Genomic DNA, 20,891 nt, shown 5'->3' with positions numbered 1-20,891 from the left:
GGAGTGCTTCAACGTATCAGCTGAACTGAAAAATAAAATTGAAGTGTCTCTTGACGTGGTTTGTGAGTTGGACGGTACCAACAGGCAGAAGGAGAATTCTCACGGCCCACAAAGCCGCAGCACAAATTGTCCATGAGACCAGCGGGTCCCTTTTTCACAGTTTAGCTAGTTGGAAGCACATCCAGCAATTGAAAGCCCGCTAGAAACATGGCTTCTCTTCGCCATCCCTCAGAGCTCAGTGCTGAACTTCTGACTTCCAAGAAAGAGAGTTGGAAGGACAGAGCCTGGAGTCTGGATGCAAGAGCTGTCCAAATGAAGCAGTCCTCGGAAGGGCCCAGAAAGCCCGCTTTGATCAAGTCCTGGCCGCTGCTCTACTTCAGTGCCAGATTTGAGCGAGGTGATTAATTTAAAAATACAGCATGACCCCCTCCCCACCAGTTACCTTCTAAGAAGCGCAGACAATCAATACGGCTAAGATACACCTTAGGCATCATCCTGATCAAGGAGGAAGGCTTTGCGGGAGGAGTAACAAGTGGGACCTCCCCCAATGTTTACGGGGCCCCCTCCCCAAGGAAGCAGAGGAGACTAGTGGCCTTCAATTAAAGAGGGTTTTTATTCAAAGAGGAAACATCACATACACACAAGAAATTGCTCACAAACACACAAGATTCCTACGAAAAGTAGGGTTGAAAGTGGCACAGATCTGAGGATTTGGGGCGATCATTACCTGTCCATGAAGCGGGGTTGAGCAGTCCAAGGAGGAAGAGGGCTCCAAACAATCAGCATTCTCGACCAGGAGAGTTTTAGGGAAAGTGACCTTAAGGGTACAGCACTTGGATTCAGGAAAGTGTACACAGCGTGTACAGCATGTACGGTTTGAATGGGGCAAAGCCCAAGTTCTTAAAGGGTGTTTCATGCCCTGAGGCTGGAGAGCCTCCTCAGCCATTCGGACAAAGACCTTAAAGAACAGTTCCTGGGAATGACAAAGGTTTGATTGCCTTTGATTGGTGCTGCCGGGGTGTGACAAAAGAAATGCGCAGTGTCTCCTGCTGCTTCATAAAGAAGCCGTTGGCTAACGAGTGTTCCCAGAGCTTAACGGATGAATTTAGAGGTTTTGATTTCATGTTCCCAGAGAGGTGTGAACTTCTCAGTGCTGACTGATAGCTCTCAATCTTCAGAATAGGGATGCAATCACAGAAAGGTGGGGTGGAATGGAATGTGGGGTGAAGATGCAGCGAGAACCTCTCTTGTTGTGAATGCACGTCTGCAGCGTGGGAAGGCAGCGAGCCAATCATGCCCAGTCCTCGGCATTTGAAATTGCATTTCACTCTGAATGCACATCCCACTCAGTGGCCACTTCCACATGTTGTTAAAGCAACGGGGCTACTTCCTCAGTGCTGGCGGGTTTTTTCACAGATTCCAGATGCCTCCGATTTCAAAGCGGAAACAGGCAGTTTGTCTTCCGTCTGATCAGCGTCCTTGACCCGGCACAGGAAAGAGCGGGAAAAGACACTGATCAGACGAAAGACAAACTGCCTGCTTCCGCTTTGAAATCGGAGGCATCTGGAATCCGTGAAAAAACCCGCCAGCATTGAGGAAGTAGCCCCGTTGCTTTAACAACATGTGGAAACGGCCCGGCCCGTGACTCATTCCCTAGGTGGGGTCTGGCAATGCTTTGCTCAGCTGACTGGAATTTCCCTGATGCAGATCAAGCTGTATTAACTCAGGGGTCCTGTGATTTTTATATCATAGATTGTTATTAAACATGGCGGGTCGACTGCTCACAGCCTGAATATTGACAATTCTGATTAACTAGGAAGGCATCCTATGACATAATCCTCTTAGTGTGTTTCGGACGATGCACATTTATCCTGGTGCACCTGCACGGGCGCACCAGGGTAAAAAGGGTGCCACGGAACACCGCCTCCGAGGGTGCCGCTGGTGGCGGAGGGCAGGGCAACTCTGCCGGGCCCTCTGATGCAGGGCTCCGTAGCCCAGCTGGAGGAGGAGGAGGAGGAGGAGGAGGAGGAGGAGGAGGAGGAGGAGGAGGAGGAGGGCAGCACAGGAAGGGTGGCACACCTGCAAGCCCCAGTGGAGCCGGGGTGGGGGCAAAGCGCCTGCTGCCCTCTGACCCCCGCCAGAGCTGCACCGCGCCACTTTCGGCAGAGCCGGGGAGACAAGGTGGGGGCAAAGCGCCCGCTGCCCTGTTAGCCCCGCCGGAGCCAGGCCACACCACTCTCCACGGAGCCGGGGCAACGGGTTGGGGTGGGGCGGAGCCAGGCAGTGCTGGTGTCGGTGGAGCCGGGGTGACAGGGCCAGGGTGCGATGCACCCACCACCCTCTAGGCCCTACCGGAGCCAGGATGCGCCCTTCCAGCGGGGCTCACAGGGCGGCGGGTGCTTCGCCCCATCGCCCCAGCTCCACCGAGAGCAGCAAGGCGTGGCCCAGGCTCATAAGGTGGGGGGCGTGTCGCCCCCTGCATTTCTGCACTCCCCACACCCCCATTGCCCCCCTACCTGCCATCTCTCCCCAGACCCTTCCTGCCTCTCAGCTCTCCCCAGAGCCCCCCTTGCCCCCTACCTGCCTTCCCTCCCCAGACCCTTCCTGCCTCTCAGCTCTCCCCAGAGCCCCCCTTGCCCCCTACCTGCCTTCCCTCCCCAGACCCCTCCTGCCTCTCAGCTCTCCCCAGACCTCCCTTGCCCCCTACCTGCCTTCCCTCCCCAGATCCCTTCTGCCTCTCAGCCCTCCCCAGATGTCCCCTACCTGCCATCCCTCCCCTGACCCCTCCTGCCTCACACCTCTCCCCAGACCTCCCTTGCCCCCTACCTACCATCCCTCCCCAGGCCCCTTCTGCCTCTCAGCCCTCCCCAGACGTCCCCTACCTGCCATCCCTCCCCAGACCCCTCCTGCCTCACACCTCTCCCCAGACCTCCCTTGCCCCCTACCTGCCATCCCTCCCCAGGCCCCTTCTGCCTCTCAGCCCTCCCCAGACGTCCCCTACCTGCCATCCCTCCTCAGACCCCTCCTGCCTCTCACCTCTCCCCAGACCTCCCTTGCCCCCTACCTACCATCCCTCCCCAGGCCCCTTCTGCCTCTCAGCCCTCCCCAGACATCCCCTACCTGCCATCCCTCCCCAGACCCCTCCTGCCTCACACCTCTCCCCAGACCTCCCTTGCCCCCTACCTACCATCCCTCCCCAGACCCCTTCTGCCTCTCAGCCCTCCCCAGACGTCCCCTACCTGCCATCCCTCCCCAGATCCCTCCTGCCTCTCACCTCTCCCCAGACCTCCCTTGTCCCCCTTCCTGCCATCCCTCCCCAGATCCCTCCTGCCTCTCACCTCTCCCCAGACCTCCCTTGTCCCCCTTCCTGCTATCCCTCCCCAGATCCCTCCTGCCTCACACCTCTCCCCAGACCTCCCTTGCCCCCTACCTACCATCCCTCCCCAGACCCCTTCTGCCTCTCAGCCCTCCCCAGACGTCCCCTACCTGCCATCCCTCCCCAGATCCCTCCTGCCTCTCACCTCTCCCCAGACCTCCCTTGTCCCCCTTCCTGCCATCCCTCCCCAGATCCCTCCTGCCTCTCACCTCTCCCCAGACCTCCCTTGTCCCCCTTCCTGCCATCCCTCCCCAGATCCCTCCTGCCTCTCACCTCTCCCCAGACCTCCCTTGCCCCCTACCTGCCATCCCTCCCCAGGCCCCTTCTGCCTCTCAGCCCTCCCCAGACATCCCCTACCTGCCATCCCTCCCCAGATCCCTCCTGCCTCACACCTCTCCCCAGACCTCCCTTGCCCCCTACCTCCCATCCCTCCCCAGACCCCTTCTGCCTCTCAGCCCTCCCCAGACGTCCCCTACCTGCCATCCCTCCCCAGATCCCTCCTGCCTCTCACCTCTCCCCAGACCTCCCTTGTCCCCCTTCCTGCCATCCCTCCCCAGATCCCTCCTGCCTCACACCTCTCCCCAGACCTCCCTTGCCCCTACCTGCCTTCCCTCCCCAGACCCCTTCTGCCTCTCAGCCCTCCCCAGACGTCCCCTACCTGCCATCCCTCCCCAGATCCCTCCTGCCTCTCACCTCTCCCCAGACCTCCCTTGTCCCCCTTCCTGCCTCTCACCTCTCCCCAGACCTCCCTTGTCCCTCTTCCTGCCTCTCAGCCCTCCCCAGCCCCCCTTTGCCCCCTACCTGCCATCCATCCCCAGATGCCTCCTGCCTCTCAGCCCTCCCCAGCCCCCCCTGCCTGCCAGCCAGCCCTTCCCAGACCCCCCCTCTCCAATCCTCCCCAGCCCCAGCTTTCTAGAGCCCGTTGTATTTATTTGCACAACAGGCTTTGTTTCTAGTCTATTATATTTGGCACGAGTTTATGAGAGTAAGCACACAACATGATTGCCTATTGCGTAATACAGAAGGCGGTGCCAAACTGATGCCTGAATAAATACATCGAACCCGGCAAAATGAGCCAGGCCACCACATTGGGGAGAGGAGGAGGAGGAGGACGAGAGCAGCCTCCAGCATGGAGCTGGCTAGCGCAGTCACTCTCTTGCTGGCCGTCTACCTTTCCTGCCTTGTCTTCATATCAGCCAGGAGGAAAAAGTCGTCCCACGGGAGGCTGCCCCCGGGCCCCACTCCCCTGCCCCTGGTAGGGAATTTCCTGCAGATCACGGCATCGGAAACCTGCAAGTCTCTCCTCAAGGTGAGTCTTGGAGAACCTCGGAATGGGACGCAAGGGCTTTGCCGGCTTAATTCAGCTTGGAGGAAATCACCAGGATTTGTGACAGGACCTGGCTGCCCGTTTCCGCTCACCCTGTCCTCTGCCTGCTTTCCCCATCCCTTCTTGTCCATTCCTTTGCAGGCAACTCCAACATCCTGCCTATCTCTACCTTCCTCTGCTTGCCTCCGTATCCCTCCAGCCAGAGGGCTGTCGCTTTCCCTTTGGCCCTCCTCTCTTGTGTCTCTTCTTCTGTTTTGTGTCTCTCGGGATGGAACAGGTCCCACGATTCTCTCTTCCTGGAGCAATTTCACTTGGCTTAGGCCTCATACGCAAGCTTTCCAGCTTGGCCTTCTGGGAACCCCAAATGCTCGCTTATTCCTGTCCTGGTGTAAATTGGTCAAACGGCGGGTTTTTTAGATCTGCTGAGTGTTCGTATGGCCAGCTTTACAGACTGGCTGATGAAAAGTAAAAAGGAGATTGTAAAATGCCTGCCAAGTGGCGGCTGCAGCAGAAAGAGCCCACCCGTTGTAAGGACCATTGAGGTTTTGTGCATCCAAGGAAGTGGTATCTGTGCCATGAAAGCTTCTGCTTCAATAAATCTGTTTGTTTCAGGTGAGTAGCTGTGTTGTCTGTAGTAGAAGAACAAGATTTGGGTCCAGGAACTCCCTAATGACCCACCAGATTTCCAGGCTATGAGCTTGCAAGAGTCAGAGCTCCCTTTGTCTGAGATAAGTTTGAACACTCAATCTCTTTCTGGCATTTTGAGTATTCAGACTTATTGAGTATTCAGACTCTCGCAAGCTCATAGCCTGGAAATCTAGTTGGGAGTTCCTGGACCCAAATCTTGCTCTTCTACTACGGACAACACAGCTACTCACCTGAAACAAACGGATTGGAGAGGCAGGGTATAAATCCTCTCCGTAAACAGATGCTGGATGTGATTACTGTTCATTTCACTTCCAAATACTCTGACAAAGATTTTGTTTTACAACAGTTCCTTTTAAGATACTACCCTTTAGAAAATATTATCAGGGAAATCCGGCATTTGGTTTGGTTTCCTAGCAAACCCTTTCTCTCTTTTGCAGTTTGTTTCCTTTCCTCCTTCTCTGTTCTCAGATTATGATTTCATTCAAATGAGCAATTAATTGACCCCACCCCACCCCTGTATTTGTTTCTGTCTGAAATCCCCTCTTTATTGTTACTGTCCTTTGAGGGCCTGTCCTGGGAAGACTGGGCCTTGGGGAAAGAGTTAAATGATATCTCCCTGTCAGAGTCAAGATTTGTGTTTGGTGACAAAGCTCCCGTATGGCAACATAGCAGAGAGTTTCCCAGAAATTCTGCTGATATTTTTGTAGGTATATTGCTGTTTTCTTTTCCCTTGAGGGAAGAAAAGCAGCCGAGGCAGCAAATGTGTGTGTGTGTGTGTGTGTGTGTGATTTTGATCAGGAAAGGGGCTGGGGGGAGGGAACTATTAGTTCCCTTCACCCCTCATTACTGCTCTTATCAAATTAAGATCCACACACACATCGCACGCTGCATTAAAGAAAAAAATCTTGAGATCCACATCCAGAGATTTCCTGCACCTAACCTGATTGGCCCAGGTCTCTCTGCTCTTTAGCTTCTCAACGGTGACTTTTCAAAGAACAAAATCACAGCATTTCTGCCTCAACCGCAAATTATTGTGTAAGACTTTCTATCAAAGCTGCCAGCCTCTCTTGGGAGAGCATCAGCACCACCAACACTCCCTGTTTGTGTTGGCAGGATCAAAATTACCACTGCTAGAAGGGAAAGTTACTCTCACTTCCATATAATTTGCACAGCACTTGATGCAAAAACCGGGCCTTTTAATGCCAGGGCTCAGCCCTGGAATGTATGTCCCAAGGGCCTCTGATCAAATCTCAGTTTAGGGATAAGGAGCAGGGCTGCCAAGTCGCAGAGCGATGAGGTGACCTGTTGGGCCTACTTGTGGTACGGAAGGTAAACACCCCAGAAGGGAAAAATGTGCTTCGGTGGGTCAGACCAAAGGTCCACTTTGATAAGCAGCCCGTCTCCAACAGTCAAATAACCCAGAGAAGCTGTCGAGAAGCCAAGAAGGGCAAGATGCAGAAACACTCCCTCGGGTCCTTCTTCCCAGCACCTGGTAACTGTGGCTCTGAGCATGGAGGCTCCACTTTGCTGTCATTGTGGCTAATAGCTACTGACTGGCCAGCCCTCCTCCCTTCTCCTAAAGGTGTTGATGGTGTGTGTTATGTGCCATCAAGTCACCTCCACTCTATGTTGACCCTCTGAGTGGAAAACCTCCAAAACGTCCTCTCATTAACAGCCTTGCTCAGATCCTGCAAACTGGAGGACGTGGCTTCTTTGGTTGAGTCCAGCCATCTCATTTTGGGTCTTCCTCTTGTCCTATTGCCTTCCACTTTTCCTAGCATTATTGACTTTTCCAGAGAGTCTTGTCTTCAAATGACGTGACCAAAATACGACAACTTCCGTTTTTTTAATTTTAGCTTCTAGGGAGAATTGAGGCTTGATTTGATCGGGAACTCACTTATTTGTCTTTTGGGGGGTGACCATTGCAATTTGCAACTATGGCAACAAATTGTGTGTGTTTGGTTAGCAATATAAGAAGAAAGAGAGTAACAGGATACAGAGATGATTCCACTTTTTAAAAAATGAATTTCTGTTCTTGTTTCTTATGCAGCTACGTGAAAAATATGGCCCAGTGTTCACTGTCTATTTTGGAACTCGCCCGGTGGTGGTTTTGTGTGGGCACGATGCTGTGAAGGAGGCCCTGGTAGACAAGGCGGAGGAATTCAGCGGAAGGAAGACCATGCCTACCTTGGAAAGGACCTTCCAAGAATACGGTGAGGCACTCGTTTTGGCCTCTCCCCGAGGGCACTCTTTGGGTTGTTTCTGATTGCCATTAACATCGGGATCCTGTTTCCCTAGGGGTGGTGTTTGCCAATGGAGAGCGCTGGAAGCAGCTGCGACGGTTCTGCCTCGCCATCTTGAGGAATTTTGGGATGGGGAAGAAAAGTATCGAGCAGAGGATCCAGGAGGAAGCTCAGTTCCTGCTGGAGGAATTCCGGAAGACCGATGGTGAGGGTCTCTGCTTCCCACTTGCCTCGAAAGCCCCTTGCTAAGATTCCCATTAGTCATCTGCATCTTGATTGTACATGCATACATGCATACAGGCCAGGGTGCTGTTAGCTGTGCCACATGATGTGGGGAGTTCCAAGCAGAAACAGTTGCCTGGATTGCTTCCGTTTGGAGAAGAGAACAGTGGGACACCTTGACTGTACTTGCATTATTCAAAATGATACAGGTGGACAGGGCTTTTTTCAGTGGGAACACGGGGGAACTGAGTTCCGGAACCTCTTGAAAATGGTCACATGGCTGGTGGCCCCGCCCCCTGATCTCCAGACAGAGGGGAGTTGAGATTGCCCTCCGCTGAGCGGCACGGAGGGCAATCTAAACTCCCTTCTGTCTGGAGATCAGGGGGCGGGGCCACCAGCCATGTGACCATTTTCCCCGAGGGCAACCCACTGAGTTCCACCACCTCTTTTCCCAGAAAAAAAGCCCTGCAGGTGGAGCTCAGGTGGAGGCACAAAGGCCTTCTTGTAGGGTGGCAAGATCTCCAGAGAGAGAAGGGGGGGTCTTGTGAATACGTGCACGCTCTCTCTCACACACACCCGTCCTCAGGTGATTCTGCCAGCTCCCAGCAAAGTTGCCTACTTTTTGGCAGGCTTGTGCCTTTCACAGCAGCTGCAGGCATCAGCTTCATTCCTGGGGGGTAAAAAGCTTCTTTTGCTGCTGCTCCTGGCAGATCCAGCTGCTGCTAAAGACGTGATAGAAGCCAGGGAGATAGGCGTGTTTATGTTCCCTTGGCAGCCCTCCCCATTTCATAGACCCTTTTCTGCCCCCCTCCACCTCGTTACCCAAATGGGGGTCTCCTTGCACGTTTGGTGAATTAGCATGCCAGGAAAGGCAGTGAGAGGGGGTAACGTGCAAGATCTTTCACCTGTGAATAGGGGGATTGTTCCTCCAGAGAACTCTTTAATAAACAAACAGATGTTCAACCAAAGAGAGGTTTTATTTGTAAAATAATAAAGACCAATTGCATACAAAACACACACAGCACACAAACAGAGCTAACTAGAAAACAGGAAAAATGGAGAGAGGTAGAGGGTTGGGTGAAAATCACCAGTCTAGAAAAGAAGGGGGCATCTGTGTGAGAGTAGCATTGAGCAACCCGTGCTTCACGGCAGGAAAATGAGAGGCTCAGACATGCATCTGAGGGTGGGTGTTGGATCCATGAGCACGCAGACAGCTATGGCGGAAGGGTAGCCCAATTATACTGTGGAATGTACCCTGGGGCAGGATTGCACCTTATGCCCAAAAAGCTCTCTCCAGAACAAGGCAATAAAACTGGGAAGATTTGATTAAACCTTCCTGGGCGCAGGGCTGGATCGACGGGGGGGGGGGCAGGGGGGGTAGTCTGCCCCTGGTGCCGCCAAAGAGGGGGCACTGGGCACGGCTGCCAGCCACTGGGCGCGCACTGGAGCTGGCGGAGGCAGCGCGGGCGGCTGAGCGGAGGACTGGGCGTGCGCGGCAAGCCAGCTGCCCCGTCAGTGGGGCAGGCGAACGGCGTGGGCGGCCTCCCAGCCCTCCGCTCAGCCACCCGCTCTGCCGCTGCCAGCTCCGCGGTGCACCATGAGCTGGGGTGGCCAGCTTACCACACAAGCGGCGCACCTCCAGCCCTGCGTGATGATGTCATGGAAGTGACATCATCATGCAGTGCCAGGAGTACGCGCGGGGGGGAAATGCCGGTCTTGGGTTGCCCTGGGCACTCACAACCCTAGATCCAGCCCTGCCTGGGTGAAACTAAAGTTATCAATGATTGATGATCTGCGACGGATGGATGAGAACAGCCTTCAGAGCTCTGAATATTTTGGAATGGGAGCATGGATAAGGGGAAGATTGGGAGGGTGTGGAGGTGATTAATTCAGGAACTCCTGGAAGACCCTATTGTCTTAGGATCTTTGCTTAACTCTGGTGTTGCAAGGCAGAAAGCTAGTCTTGCCTGGTGACTCACACGGTTGGGAGTTGATAGCCATTTTTTGCCTTGCCAGGCGGTGCTTCTATGTTTTAAAACACATGAGAAGAGGAGCTTATGATATCGCCATATTCATAAGCTTTCCAATTAATGTGAGGGCAGGTTCGACTGTTAATAACCTAGGCAAGAAGCTCACCTCTTCCAGCCCTGAACAAAACCATTTCCTGACTTTCAAGGCCGATGCAGGGACATCTCTCCTCCTTCAGACACATTCCCCTTCTTTTGGTCATGGGCAGGGCTTTTTTTCAGCTGGAACGTGGTGGAACGGAGTTCTGGCACCTCTTGAAAATGGTCACATGGCCAGTGGCCCCGCCCCCTGATCTCCAGACAGAGGGGAGTTTAGATTGCCCTCCACACCGCTCAGCGGTGTGGAGGGCAATCTAAACTCCCCTCTGTCTGGAGATCAGGGGGCGGGGCCACTGGCCATGTGACCATTTTCGCCGAGGGCGATTTAAACTTTAAAAAACTCCCCCCTTGTTCCAGCTGAACCAAAGTGATGTCATTGTGCAGTCCTGAGTTCCACCACTGAGTTCCACCACCTCTTTTCCCAGGAAAAAAGCCCTGGTCATGGGGATAGACTGAGAGGCCAGGAATCTTGGACCGAACAGTCCACTGATCCTAAGCTCTTTGCAGTATGAAATGGTCCTATCGTTAGAGGAATTTACTCCATTTTGGATAGGTGACTGCTATAGATCTACGCAGAGAGAAGGAAGGACATGTCCTCAGAGGAGGCATTGGGGTGGGTGTGGACTTGGCAATTATTCTGAACTTCCAAGACTGGTCTCACATGACAACTCTTCCTTCTGTCTCTCTGGCCTTGTCCTCTTCCAGAGAAGCCTTTTGAGCCCACCTACTTCTTGAGCCGCGCAGTCTCCAACATCATCTGCTCCATCGTCTTTGGCGACCGCTTTGACTACCAAGACGAGGAGTTCCAGGCCATGATGGAGATGATGAACAACAGCTTCCGGGAGATGAATACGGCCTGGGCCCAGGTAGCGCCCCCCCCCCCCAAGAAACAGCTGCCAACAGGTGGAAGGAATCTCCTGGCTGGGACAGGAGCAAACACCCCACAAGTATGGCCAAATAACATTTGGCAGAGAGCTGCCACCTATTTAAAATCTGTGTGTAAAATCCACCCTCCCCCTTTCTTACCAGATCCCACTTCCTTCCTTCCTGTTTTTCTAGCCCACTGCCCTCAGTCCCTCTGCCCTAGGGATCCTATTCCCCCGAAGGGAGCAAGGGATCTCCCACTTTCACCCTCTGCCCCCCACCTCCACTTCCCTGGCCAGCAGGGGAGAAATGCTTGGGAACGGGCCTCCACGGCATGCTCCCAGGGTGGCACGACGACGTCATTGGTGTCATGGCGCCACCCTGAGAGCACTCCCACACTTCGCTGCAGGCTGATCTGGGCCCCAAACGGGCCAAATTGGGCTTGTTTGAGGCCCAAATCAGCCTGCTGTGAAGCGTGCATACAGTTTTGCACAGTGATGTCACTGAAAATAGTACATGAAAAGGAGAAGAAACAGGTAAGAGCCAGGTCTCTTCCCCTCCCGCCAGGAGGGTAAGGGGACCTAGAAACCCTACTCTGCCCCTTGTTTTGACCTGTGGGGGGCAGGATGCTAAAAAGACCCACATGATTTCCTGGTGGCTTTTCATGCCCCTCAGGTGTAACTGCCTGAGGTGTGATCTCTGCTGAGCACCCACCCCTGCTGCAGCAATTGCTCATCACCTGCTCCTTGGCCCCCGTTTCCCCTCCTGCAGTTCTACGACATCTATGCCAGCTTCCTGAAGTACTTCCCTGGCCCCCACACCAAAGTCTACGATCTCCTGGAAGACGTAAGGCGCTTCATTGCCAAGAGAGTGGAGAAGAACCGCAAAACTCTAGACCCCAACTCCCCCCGGGACTTCATCGACTGCTTCCTCATCCAGATGGAAAAGGTATCCTGCTGCGGGCACGTGGAAGGGGGCTGCCCAGCTGACCACACAGGGCTTGGCAGAGACAGGAGATCCCAGGCTGGCCAAGGGGCCGGCTGCACACTCAGCAGCTTTGGCAGGTGGCTGTTGCAGCTTTTACAAAATATTTGGCATTCAGTGCTTGCAAAAGATGTGCCAAGGAAGCAAAACACAGCACCTCCTTTTTTAAAAACAGCTTAAAAAATCAAGACTGGGGATTTGTTATCAGACATGAAAATGTTTCCGGCCACTTTTGGTAACTTGGGCTTCGTAGAAAGCCTTTTAGCAGCAACGCAAATCATTTTTGCAAACAACCCATTATCAGGAGAGCAAGATTTTCATTGAGAACCTAATTTGCTCTTTGTGCACACATACACACTGTTCTCCTTCCATTCTATCTGATTAAGATTCCTGTGAATCTTAAAAGCTTGCCCATGTTCTCAGCAAAGATAAGCAGGCCCAGCTTAAGATAATATCACTTTATTTCAACCCATCACTTTATCTCATCTCCTGGCCTCTGTGTGGACAACAAAATCAGCACAACAGAGTCAGACACAAAGGTGACCCCCCCCCTCCGTGTTCTGCACAGCTGGAAGGATAGGAACCACCCACCTCCATTGGAGTAAAAGGTAAACATAGTTCCCTGTGCGAGCACCGAGTCATTACTGACCCATGGGGGGATGTCGCATCACGATGTTTTCTTGGCAGACTTTTTACAGGGTGGTTTGCTATTGCCTTCCCCAGTCATCTACACTTTACCCCCAGGAAACTGGGTACTCATTTTACCGATTTCGGAAGGATGGAAGGCTGAGTCAACCTTGAGCTGGCTACCTGAACCCGGCTTCTACCAGGATCGAACTCAGGTCGTGAGCAGAGCTTTGGCTGCAGTACTGCAGTTTACCACTCTGCACCACGGGGCTCTGTCTTCCCCACTGGAGACAAAAGAAATATTCGGTCTGTGCATGTGCCTAGCAGAGGCCTGCCAGGTGCTGAGGCCCTTCCAAGAGCTCAGAGGCCAGGTGGGTCGCCTTAGCAGCCTCGTCACGGGAGGGGAAGCATCTCCGGGCCGCCACAGGGCCTGAGAGGACAGGGCAGGGGGGATTCTCCCCAGCAATGGCTTGTAGCCGTAGGCCAACCACTTATTTTACCTGCTTTGCACCCCTGCAACAACGGGGAGGGAATCAGGCCCCTAAGACAGGGATCCAGTTCTCCTGCCTCATGTTTCCCCTCCAAATATAACTCACTTTCCCACCCCCACCACGAACGGCAAGGAAAAAGCCAGCGAATGTCCTCATGATCTCTTGCTTCTGTTTCCCTTCAGGAAAAGAACAACCCCTCCAGCGAATTCAATGTCAAGAATCTGGAGCTCACCACCCTCAACCTGTTCTTTGCTGGGACAGAGACAGTCAGCTCCACCCTGAGATACGGGTTCCTCCTCCTGATGAAATACCCCCAGGTGCAAGGTACAGAGAGGGCAGCCTTGGGGGTATCGGGACACACCCTGGGCCGAGGAGCGACTGCCCTGAGGAGGGTATCTGAGGGGCTTCGCTCTGCGTATGTCTGTGCAGTAGTGCAAGACCTTGCCTCTTTCCAGTTTAGAAAGGGGGCACGTTTTTAAAAAGAGCCCTAGATAAACTGAGGCCAGGCTTCTCCAAAAGAATCGCTGCTTTTGGATCAGATCAGAGGACCAACTAGTCCAACATCCGGTTTCCAGCAGTGGCCAATGAAATGCCCCTGGGAAGCCCAGGAAAGGCAAAAGCCAGCACCTGGCATCCAGAGATACGCTGCCTCTGCACATGGAGGTGCTACTAAGCTATGCGGGCATGTGCATGTGTCAGAGTGTGCCCGTCAGTGAGAGAGATTCATTGCCATTATCTTGGGGGGGAGGGGGTGTCTTTTATGTTTCGATCACATTCTCTTCTAGCCTGAGTTTGTTTTTTCTCCTGCCCTCCTTCCCAGGATCTCAGGCAGATTATGTGCTGCTCAGGGCCGGCACGCCCATTGAGGCCAGGTAGGCGGTGGCCTCAGGGTGCGGGGTGCCGGAGGGGGCGCTAGAGGAGGCGCAGGGGGCGGGAGCGCGTGCCATGGAGCAGCAGCCTCCTAGCCCTCCTGCCCATGCCGCCACCGCCACTGCCAGCACACGCCCCTGGCCGCGGGCAGGCATCTGCGGCAGCACAGGGCAACCGAGCGGGAGAGCTCGGAGGCCACCTGCGTGCCGTCCCAGCCACCCGCCGCAGCCATTGGGCTGGTGGCGCACACACTCCCGTGATGACGTCACACGTGACATCATCACGCAGGCCGCTGCGTGCGCATGGGGGCACCCAGCCCACCGGCTGGCGCCGCTGCTGGTGCTGCTCCCCTCTGTTTCACCCTCACAACCCTGTGAGGTAGGTTAGGCTAAGAAGGAGTTAGTGGCCAAGGCTGCTCAAGGCACCTCCTGACTGAATGAGGATTTGTCCATTTTTGGTTTTAGAAAGCATGTGTACTGCATAATCTGACAAAGCAAGATAACTGCCTTGGTTTATGGGTGCTTTGCAAAATGCCATTTTAAAACCAACGTCTCCAGGGCAAATGCTTTCAAAATGTAGCCTGGTTTTTCTGCATTGCTTCGCTCTCTCTCCTGGATGATCCATGTTAAGGAACTGTTGAGGAAGCTAAGTCAATGAACAATGTGTTTCACAGCAAAGATGCACGAGGAAATGGACCAGGTGATTGGCCGTGACCGGGCTCCAAACATCGAAGACCGGAACCAGATGCCCTACGTGGATGCCGTCATCCACGAAGTGCAACGCGTGAGCGACCTCAGTCCCATAAATATACCACACATGGTCACCTGCGACACCCAGTTCAGAGGCTACCTCATCCCAAAGGTAGGTCCAGGTGATGTGGAAGAGCAGACCAATGTGAGGTTCTTGAAACGGGTTAGTTAGCAACAATATGTTCTCAGCATTTGACTTTGTGCTGTGCAGCCAACAGATCTGTGATTTTTTGTACAGCTTAACCTATGGAATTTAGTCAGCAGAGTGGCACAACAAAAGCATATGAGAGCAATCAATGAAATGCTGGCCTTAGGCTGCAGTGCTGGCTATATATTGATATAGAAAAAAGGACCAGCTGCCCACAAGGAGTTCAGAGTTCTGATCAAGAGTGCTGGGTTCAGGTGTGGTGGATGGAAGGGGAAGGGTGTGGGTCTCTCTCCTGCCTCGCCTGCCAATTCCTGGCCCTGAACCAAGCTGGCCTCACCAGATTCTTGGCTCTCTGCTCTGCTGTGGGGCCTGGTGAGGGCAGCTCCTTCCTTGCTGAGAAGCCCCCGTTTTTCTGTAGGTCCAACCGCAGCTGCCAGAGGTGGAACTCCTTCCCCTTCCAAAGGCAGAGTTCACCTTCCTCCTCCCACCCTATGTGGCCCCAGCAGCCCCGGAACACATCTGGAGTCCTTGGGCCATTTCTGCAGGCCAACTGATGCAGTCACATGGCACTCCTGGTCAGAGGGCAAGTCATGTGACGGGCAGCCCTGGGGGGTTGGCAACCTCTGTGGCTGTATCTTAACTACTGTAGAAAGAAAGGAACACACAGCTGGAAGTGGGAGGAAGAAGGGGGCTGAGGAGGTAGGGTTGCCAGGTGCCCAGTTTTGAACCAGACAGTCTGGTATTATTTAATTTATTTATTTCAAATTTCTATTCCGGCCTCCCTGCGAGCAGGCTCAGGGCAGATAACAACATATTAAAATACAAAATACAGTAACAACAACATATTAAAATACAATAAAATCCATACACATTTAAAACAGGATGGTGGACAGCCTTCACAGGGAGGGTTAAGATTTTATACACCCCTTTTTTCACGCCGGCGGAGGCCCAGCCTCAGCCATATGCCTGGCGGAACAACTCTGTCTTGCAGGCCCGGTGGAAGGATAGTAAGTCCTGCCAGGCCCTGATTTCAGCAGACAGTGTTCCACCAGGTGGGAGCCAGGACCAAAAAGGTTGTAATCTGTTATTAATAAAGAAAATATATAATATAGAATGTCATCAATAAATTTCCCATAGCATGTGGACATGTGAGGGAGTTGGTAAATTTTTAGCAAGCGTGTCCAGTATTTTCTGATAACCTGAGGAGGAGGAGGAAGAGGCCGTCTGCTGAGGGATAGAGTGGGTGTGTGGCTCGCTCGGTCTTGGTTGCTTTGACACCGAGGGGGTGACAGTCTGGCTTTAGAAATTCTCTCTTGCCCAGGGAACAGAAATCTACCCACTGCTCACCACCGTCTTGAACGACCCCACAAAATTTAAAAATCCGGGATCCTTCAACCCAGAAAATTTTCTGGATGAGAATGGATGCTTCAAGAAGAGCGATGCCTTCGTGCCCTTCTCCTCAGGTAAACCACGTGCCCTCTTGCAAATGAGGGGAAATCGCATTCGGGGCAGGAGGGGAGTAACATGCTTGTGAACGGAGGTCTTGCTCAGGTAAGGAGACTTCCACGTTTGTCAGGACTCGCATTCTTCTCCGACCCTTCTTTACACCGCAGCCTTAAGTTTTTAACATTTACAGGCCTATTTTCTGGCACTAAGGTGTCCAAAGAAAAACATCCAGTAACATATAAAACCAACTCCAACTCCAGCTCAGAGGTTTGGCTTGGTCCTGCGCCGCCCGGGGTATGTTTGCAGTCGAAGTGGGCCTTAGACCAAGGGGTGGCACGTGGGACGTGGGTCTCTGGGGCCTCTGCCCCCCACCACTTCACCAGCTTTTCAACACCTTGTTTTTGAATGGCTTGTTGCCCATTTCATGCCTCTGAAGCACACTCTGGATACACCATAAATGAGCATTGTGTGAATGGGGTTGTGGCATTATTTGTATTGTTTTCAATTTTGTTCTGGCCCCATGTGGAGGTTTTGTGTCCATGCTCTGACATGCATACAAACTAGACATACGCACAACACTCAGGCCGGCAAGAATGAAATGTTTGTCATGTTCATCTCCATTGTGAAAGGCAGGGCTTTTTTCTGGGAAAAGAGGTGGTACAATGACGTCACTTTGGGCGAGCTGGAACAAGGGGGGAGTTTTTTAAAGTTTAAATTGCCCTCAGCGAAAATGGTCACATGGCCAGTGGCCCCGCCCCCTGATCTCCAGACAGAGGGGAGTTTAGATTGCCGTCTGCGCTGCTCCAGCGGTGCAGAGGGCAATCTAAACTCCCCTCTGTCTGGAGATCAGGGGGTGGGGCCACCGGCCATGTGACCATTTTCAAGAGGTGCCGAAACTCCATTCCACCATGTTCCCGCTGAAAAAAAGCCCTGGTGAAAGGGATGGTTGTGTAGATAGCTTGTGAGTGGTGCCCAATGGTACAGGGGAGTACCGCTCCCTAAATCTGACTTTGTTTGTAGCTCAAAGGTTTCTTCTCTTTCCAAGAATCTGGGATCATGCTCTTTTCTTCTAATTGCTAAATAGGAGCACAAGTAGTTCTGCAATCTCTCATATACATTAACAGCTTTGATGATGCAGGGTGGGCAGCCGAAAGACAGCTCTGTGAGACTGTAATACGTTGGAACGAATAAGATCAAAACCAGCAACACGAATACTGCCCCCTCCCCTCACACAAGCTGATGCACAGAAGACAAGCAATGGGCTGACATGGGCAATATCAGCTGGAAAAAGTTACTGGTGATGAAGGAACAGGGCAAAGTGAGATATCATCATCAGTATATATAGTCTGCCTTTCTCACTTAGATCCAAGATGGATTGCACAGTGCAAGTGAAAATACAACATAACCAACAGCTCAAACATTCACTGAGCACAGCTAATTTCCCTGGCACGTTTAGCAAAGTGGAAACTCCCTAGTAGATGTGTGTCTACATCAGCAGACAGTACCCCACAGAGTAGTGTATAGTCACTGTCCTTACCGAGGCACCTCTCTGAGCTACTTTTTACGACATAGCCTTATAATCTGGGTAGAGAGCCCTCCTGAATAATTCAGTCAGTTAGCCTTTATTGGCATCAGTCAGCACAACATACACAATACAAAAAACATAGAAAAACAGTTATTTCTGGAACCACTCCGGGTGGAATTTTATAGCTGTATAGAGAAACATTGCTACATTCTTGGTGGTTTTAGACAGGGCATCATTCAGAAGGTGATAGACCTTTAAGGAATCTGGGAGGCCCCTCATATTAACTGAACAATTCAGTCTTGCACAGTTTGCAGGAGGCCAGGAGAGTGGAGACTTTCCTGACCTCCTCAGGCAGGCCATTCCACAGGGCAGGGGCCACCACAGAGAAAGCCCCTGTACGGGCAGCTGTTGATTTTGCCCACCTGCAGGGCGGCCCTGCCCAGATGAGCAAAGCTGCTGTGGTGGAACAGGTATGAGGGGCCAAGGCCAGGAAGGGCTTTTGAGTGTGATAATTGAGCTATTTGTCATGCATACGCCAGAGGTGGCATGGGAAAGTTCATTCCTGTCCGTTCAAATAATAACTTTCAATTTCATAAAATCCCAAGTGAAACACTAACTGGTACAGATCGTACAACGACTGAGGAATTGCATGAGCCATTTGTGGTATTTCTAGGTACAAACTCCATGAAAATCAGCCAGTCTGAGGATGCCTTTGGAAAGTTCCCTGATCCGATCCAGGTGTCTCACTGTAAAAATGTGCTCTGCTCTCTCTGTTGATCATGCTCCCCCCCCCACCCCCTTCTCCTTCTCTCTTGTTGCAGGGAAGCGAATCTGCCTTGGTGAGGCCTTGGCCCGCATGGAGCTTTTCCTGTTCTTCACCACTGTCCTTCAGAGCTACCGGCTGCAGCCCCTTGTGCCCCCCGCGGACATCGACACAACTCCCCTGGAGAGCGGCATTGGCAACGTTGCCCCCATGTACCAGATGTCAATGATCCCACGCAGAGCAGAGGTCAAGCCCAGACCGCTTTTTCACAAATAAGACTCTCATCAGCTGCACAAGCAAGACTTCCAGAGCACGGGGGGAGAGGGTTGTGAATTTTGCTAGTTGTGACAAAGGGGCTTTTAAAAATTGCAACCACACTTTGTCCCATGGACTCAGATTGGCACTCGTTCCCAAACATGGACCATGTGCGGGGGTGGGGGGGTGCACAGCCAGGAAAAAGGGGTCAAACCCTGCTTAGCAGTTCCCATGTCCCAACCAGTAACAGCAGTACGGGGGGGGGATCTCCTTTCCTCTTTGAATTTTATCTGCTTGCCAAAAAAATGGAGCGTGTTCTAAACTTTGAGGTGACCTTGATATCATCTTCTTTGAAAGCCATGCATTTACTTCTGGTTTGTGACTATTAAACAATGGGCCCTCCATCACAATGCTATCAGTTCTCCTCGCAAGCACTGCTCATTAGCCAATGTAGTAACGGGTGACTCACTCCACTGGTCAGCCACAGCTGACGCACCCAAAAGGCCCACCTGGCAGGTGGTGCGACTCAGCCCTTACTTGGCACTTCCTAATGCTGTGCCCACCAAGGAAGAGATGAGAAGAGGGTGCCGCATCTACGTTTTCTCAATCAGCAATAATGATGATTCCCAAAGGCAGGGCGGAGCCTCTCCACCTCTAAGCCCCTACCAGTCTGTGAACTGTGAGAAGCAACACTACCTTAGTTCTGCCGCAAGTCCAAATGGCAGCCTCTTTACTCTAGTTCCCGTTTTGCCAGAAATATCTCAACAATCCCCTCCCCGCTGGCCGTACAATAGACATAATGCTTATCTGTTTAAGTTAGTTCATCATTGAAGTCTGTAGACCTTCATTTAAAATGGACTCAAGTAATTGTATCGGCTGTGAATTATGCAATAAAAGCTTGCACCTTGCTGAAGTCATCGCTTGAGCACCAAGGAGGAAGGGCCATCGTCTCTAAGAGCACACATTTGCCTGGTGCGTTCACCCAAATGTGATTTATAGATACGGTCGGCGTCCTTTGCTGGGACTTCAGTAGCCTCGTCTTAGGCAGAAATTCCGTAGGGTAAGATGGCCAAGAAATACACATAGCAAGTCTGGGTTCTTCCGGAAGGCAGTCTTCCATGCTGTGCTTTCTTTCTCTTCCCAAGGTATTGTGCTGCTGTTATTTAAAAATCAAGATACTCTCAAATATACAAAAGCTAGTTGTAAAAGTGACCACAGAAGCCTTGCTAGAAGTTTCCACAGTAAAGACAACAAGCCAGGGCTACGGTATAGTCAATAATTGGAGTATAATCTATTATTCACAGTACAAAGTGCAAAAGTGCTATAAATACATACATGAATTATAAGCCAATTTATACAAAAGCAATCACAAGTGCATAGATACAGGTAAGTAGCAAGTATATAATTGTGCAAAATGTCACTGTCCGGAACAAATCTTATCAATTAAAGTGCAAATGCCAAAAAAGTCAAAGGAAGAATCGGTAGGTGGGAGCTTGTGCCAAAGGAATATTAGCAGTCCATAGAATCAAAGTATATATAGAAGAAAACGCCGACGGGGACTTGCAGGCAAATAACATTAACCCGTTTCGTGAGGATCACCCCTCACTTCCTCCTGGGCGTGTAGCAATTCGGACTGTACACACTGTGAAGGAAAATTAACAATAAACAAACATACATTCAATTTTAATAAATATTTAAAACAGCAAACCACAAACTCACGGTATGAAAATAGCACCACAGATTCTCCCACCGTTCCTCCGACACACAATTCACGGACGTGTACCCATAAAGGTAACCATTGCTACTAATATATCCACCATAGGAGGAGTCAAAAATGGCGAGGGAAGGCTTTGCAAGAATTGAAAAACTTACAGGATTTTATTTAAACGTTCATAAAAAACAGGAAAAGTTAATATCCAGATTCAAACCATGCGGGGACAGAGAATGTGCCTGAAAGATCCATTTAGATTCTAAGCGTGATAGTAATTTAGCCCGATCAGAAGCAAAAGGACAATCCAGCATGTCAATTACTGAAACTTTAAAATCATGAGGAAGGTGTTTCAACTCATGAAAGTGGCTAACAAGGGGTGCCTCCCAAACTAGGTTCCTAATTCTAGATAGGTGTTCTTGTATCCTGATTCTTAAAGGGCGGGTGGTGCTCCCCACATACAATAAGGGGCATTTGCACTGGATGACATAAATTACATTTTCAGACTTGCAGTTTGAA

At 51.8% G+C, this 20,891-nt stretch overlaps 1 protein-coding gene across 1 annotated transcript; it reads left to right on the top strand.

Annotated features, from left to right (window-relative positions):
• Window positions 1-4,471: 4,471 nt before the first annotated feature.
• LOC129343061 (cytochrome P450 2G1-like) lies at window positions 4,472-19,572 on the top strand. The gene is made up of 9 exons (XM_054999039.1): window positions 4,472-4,685; window positions 7,402-7,564; window positions 7,650-7,799; window positions 10,648-10,808; window positions 11,578-11,754; window positions 13,091-13,232; window positions 14,452-14,639; window positions 15,997-16,138; window positions 18,468-19,572. Exons 1-9 carry the CDS (start codon window positions 4,506-4,508, stop codon window positions 18,683-18,685), a joined length of 1,521 nt encoding a protein of 506 aa, XP_054855014.1. The 5' UTR covers window positions 4,472-4,505; the 3' UTR covers window positions 18,686-19,572.
• Window positions 19,573-20,891: the final 1,319 nt, after the last annotated feature.

The sequence above is a fragment of the Eublepharis macularius genome, chromosome 15 (assembly GCF_028583425.1).
Source record: "Eublepharis macularius isolate TG4126 chromosome 15, MPM_Emac_v1.0, whole genome shotgun sequence".
Lineage (NCBI taxonomy): Eukaryota > Metazoa > Chordata > Lepidosauria > Squamata > Eublepharidae > Eublepharis > Eublepharis macularius.
The sequence above is the reverse complement of the archived record's forward strand: the minus strand, read 5'-3'. Positions and strand labels throughout refer to the sequence as shown.

What these genes read in the sequence shown, in the direction of transcription:
- LOC129343061 (XM_054999039.1), top strand. Translation starts at nt 4,506, where the DNA reads ATGGAGCTGGCTAGCGCAGTCACTCTCTTGCTGGCCGTCTACCTTTCC. An exon ending in GAAATACCCCCAGGTGCAAG is followed by an intron (nt 13,233 to 14,451) that starts GTACAGAGAGGG and finishes TGTGTTTCACAG; the next exon opens with CAAAGATGCACGAGGAAATG. An exon ending in GAGGCTACCTCATCCCAAAG is followed by an intron (nt 14,640 to 15,996) that starts GTAGGTCCAGGT and finishes TCTCTTGCCCAG; the next exon opens with GGAACAGAAATCTACCCACT.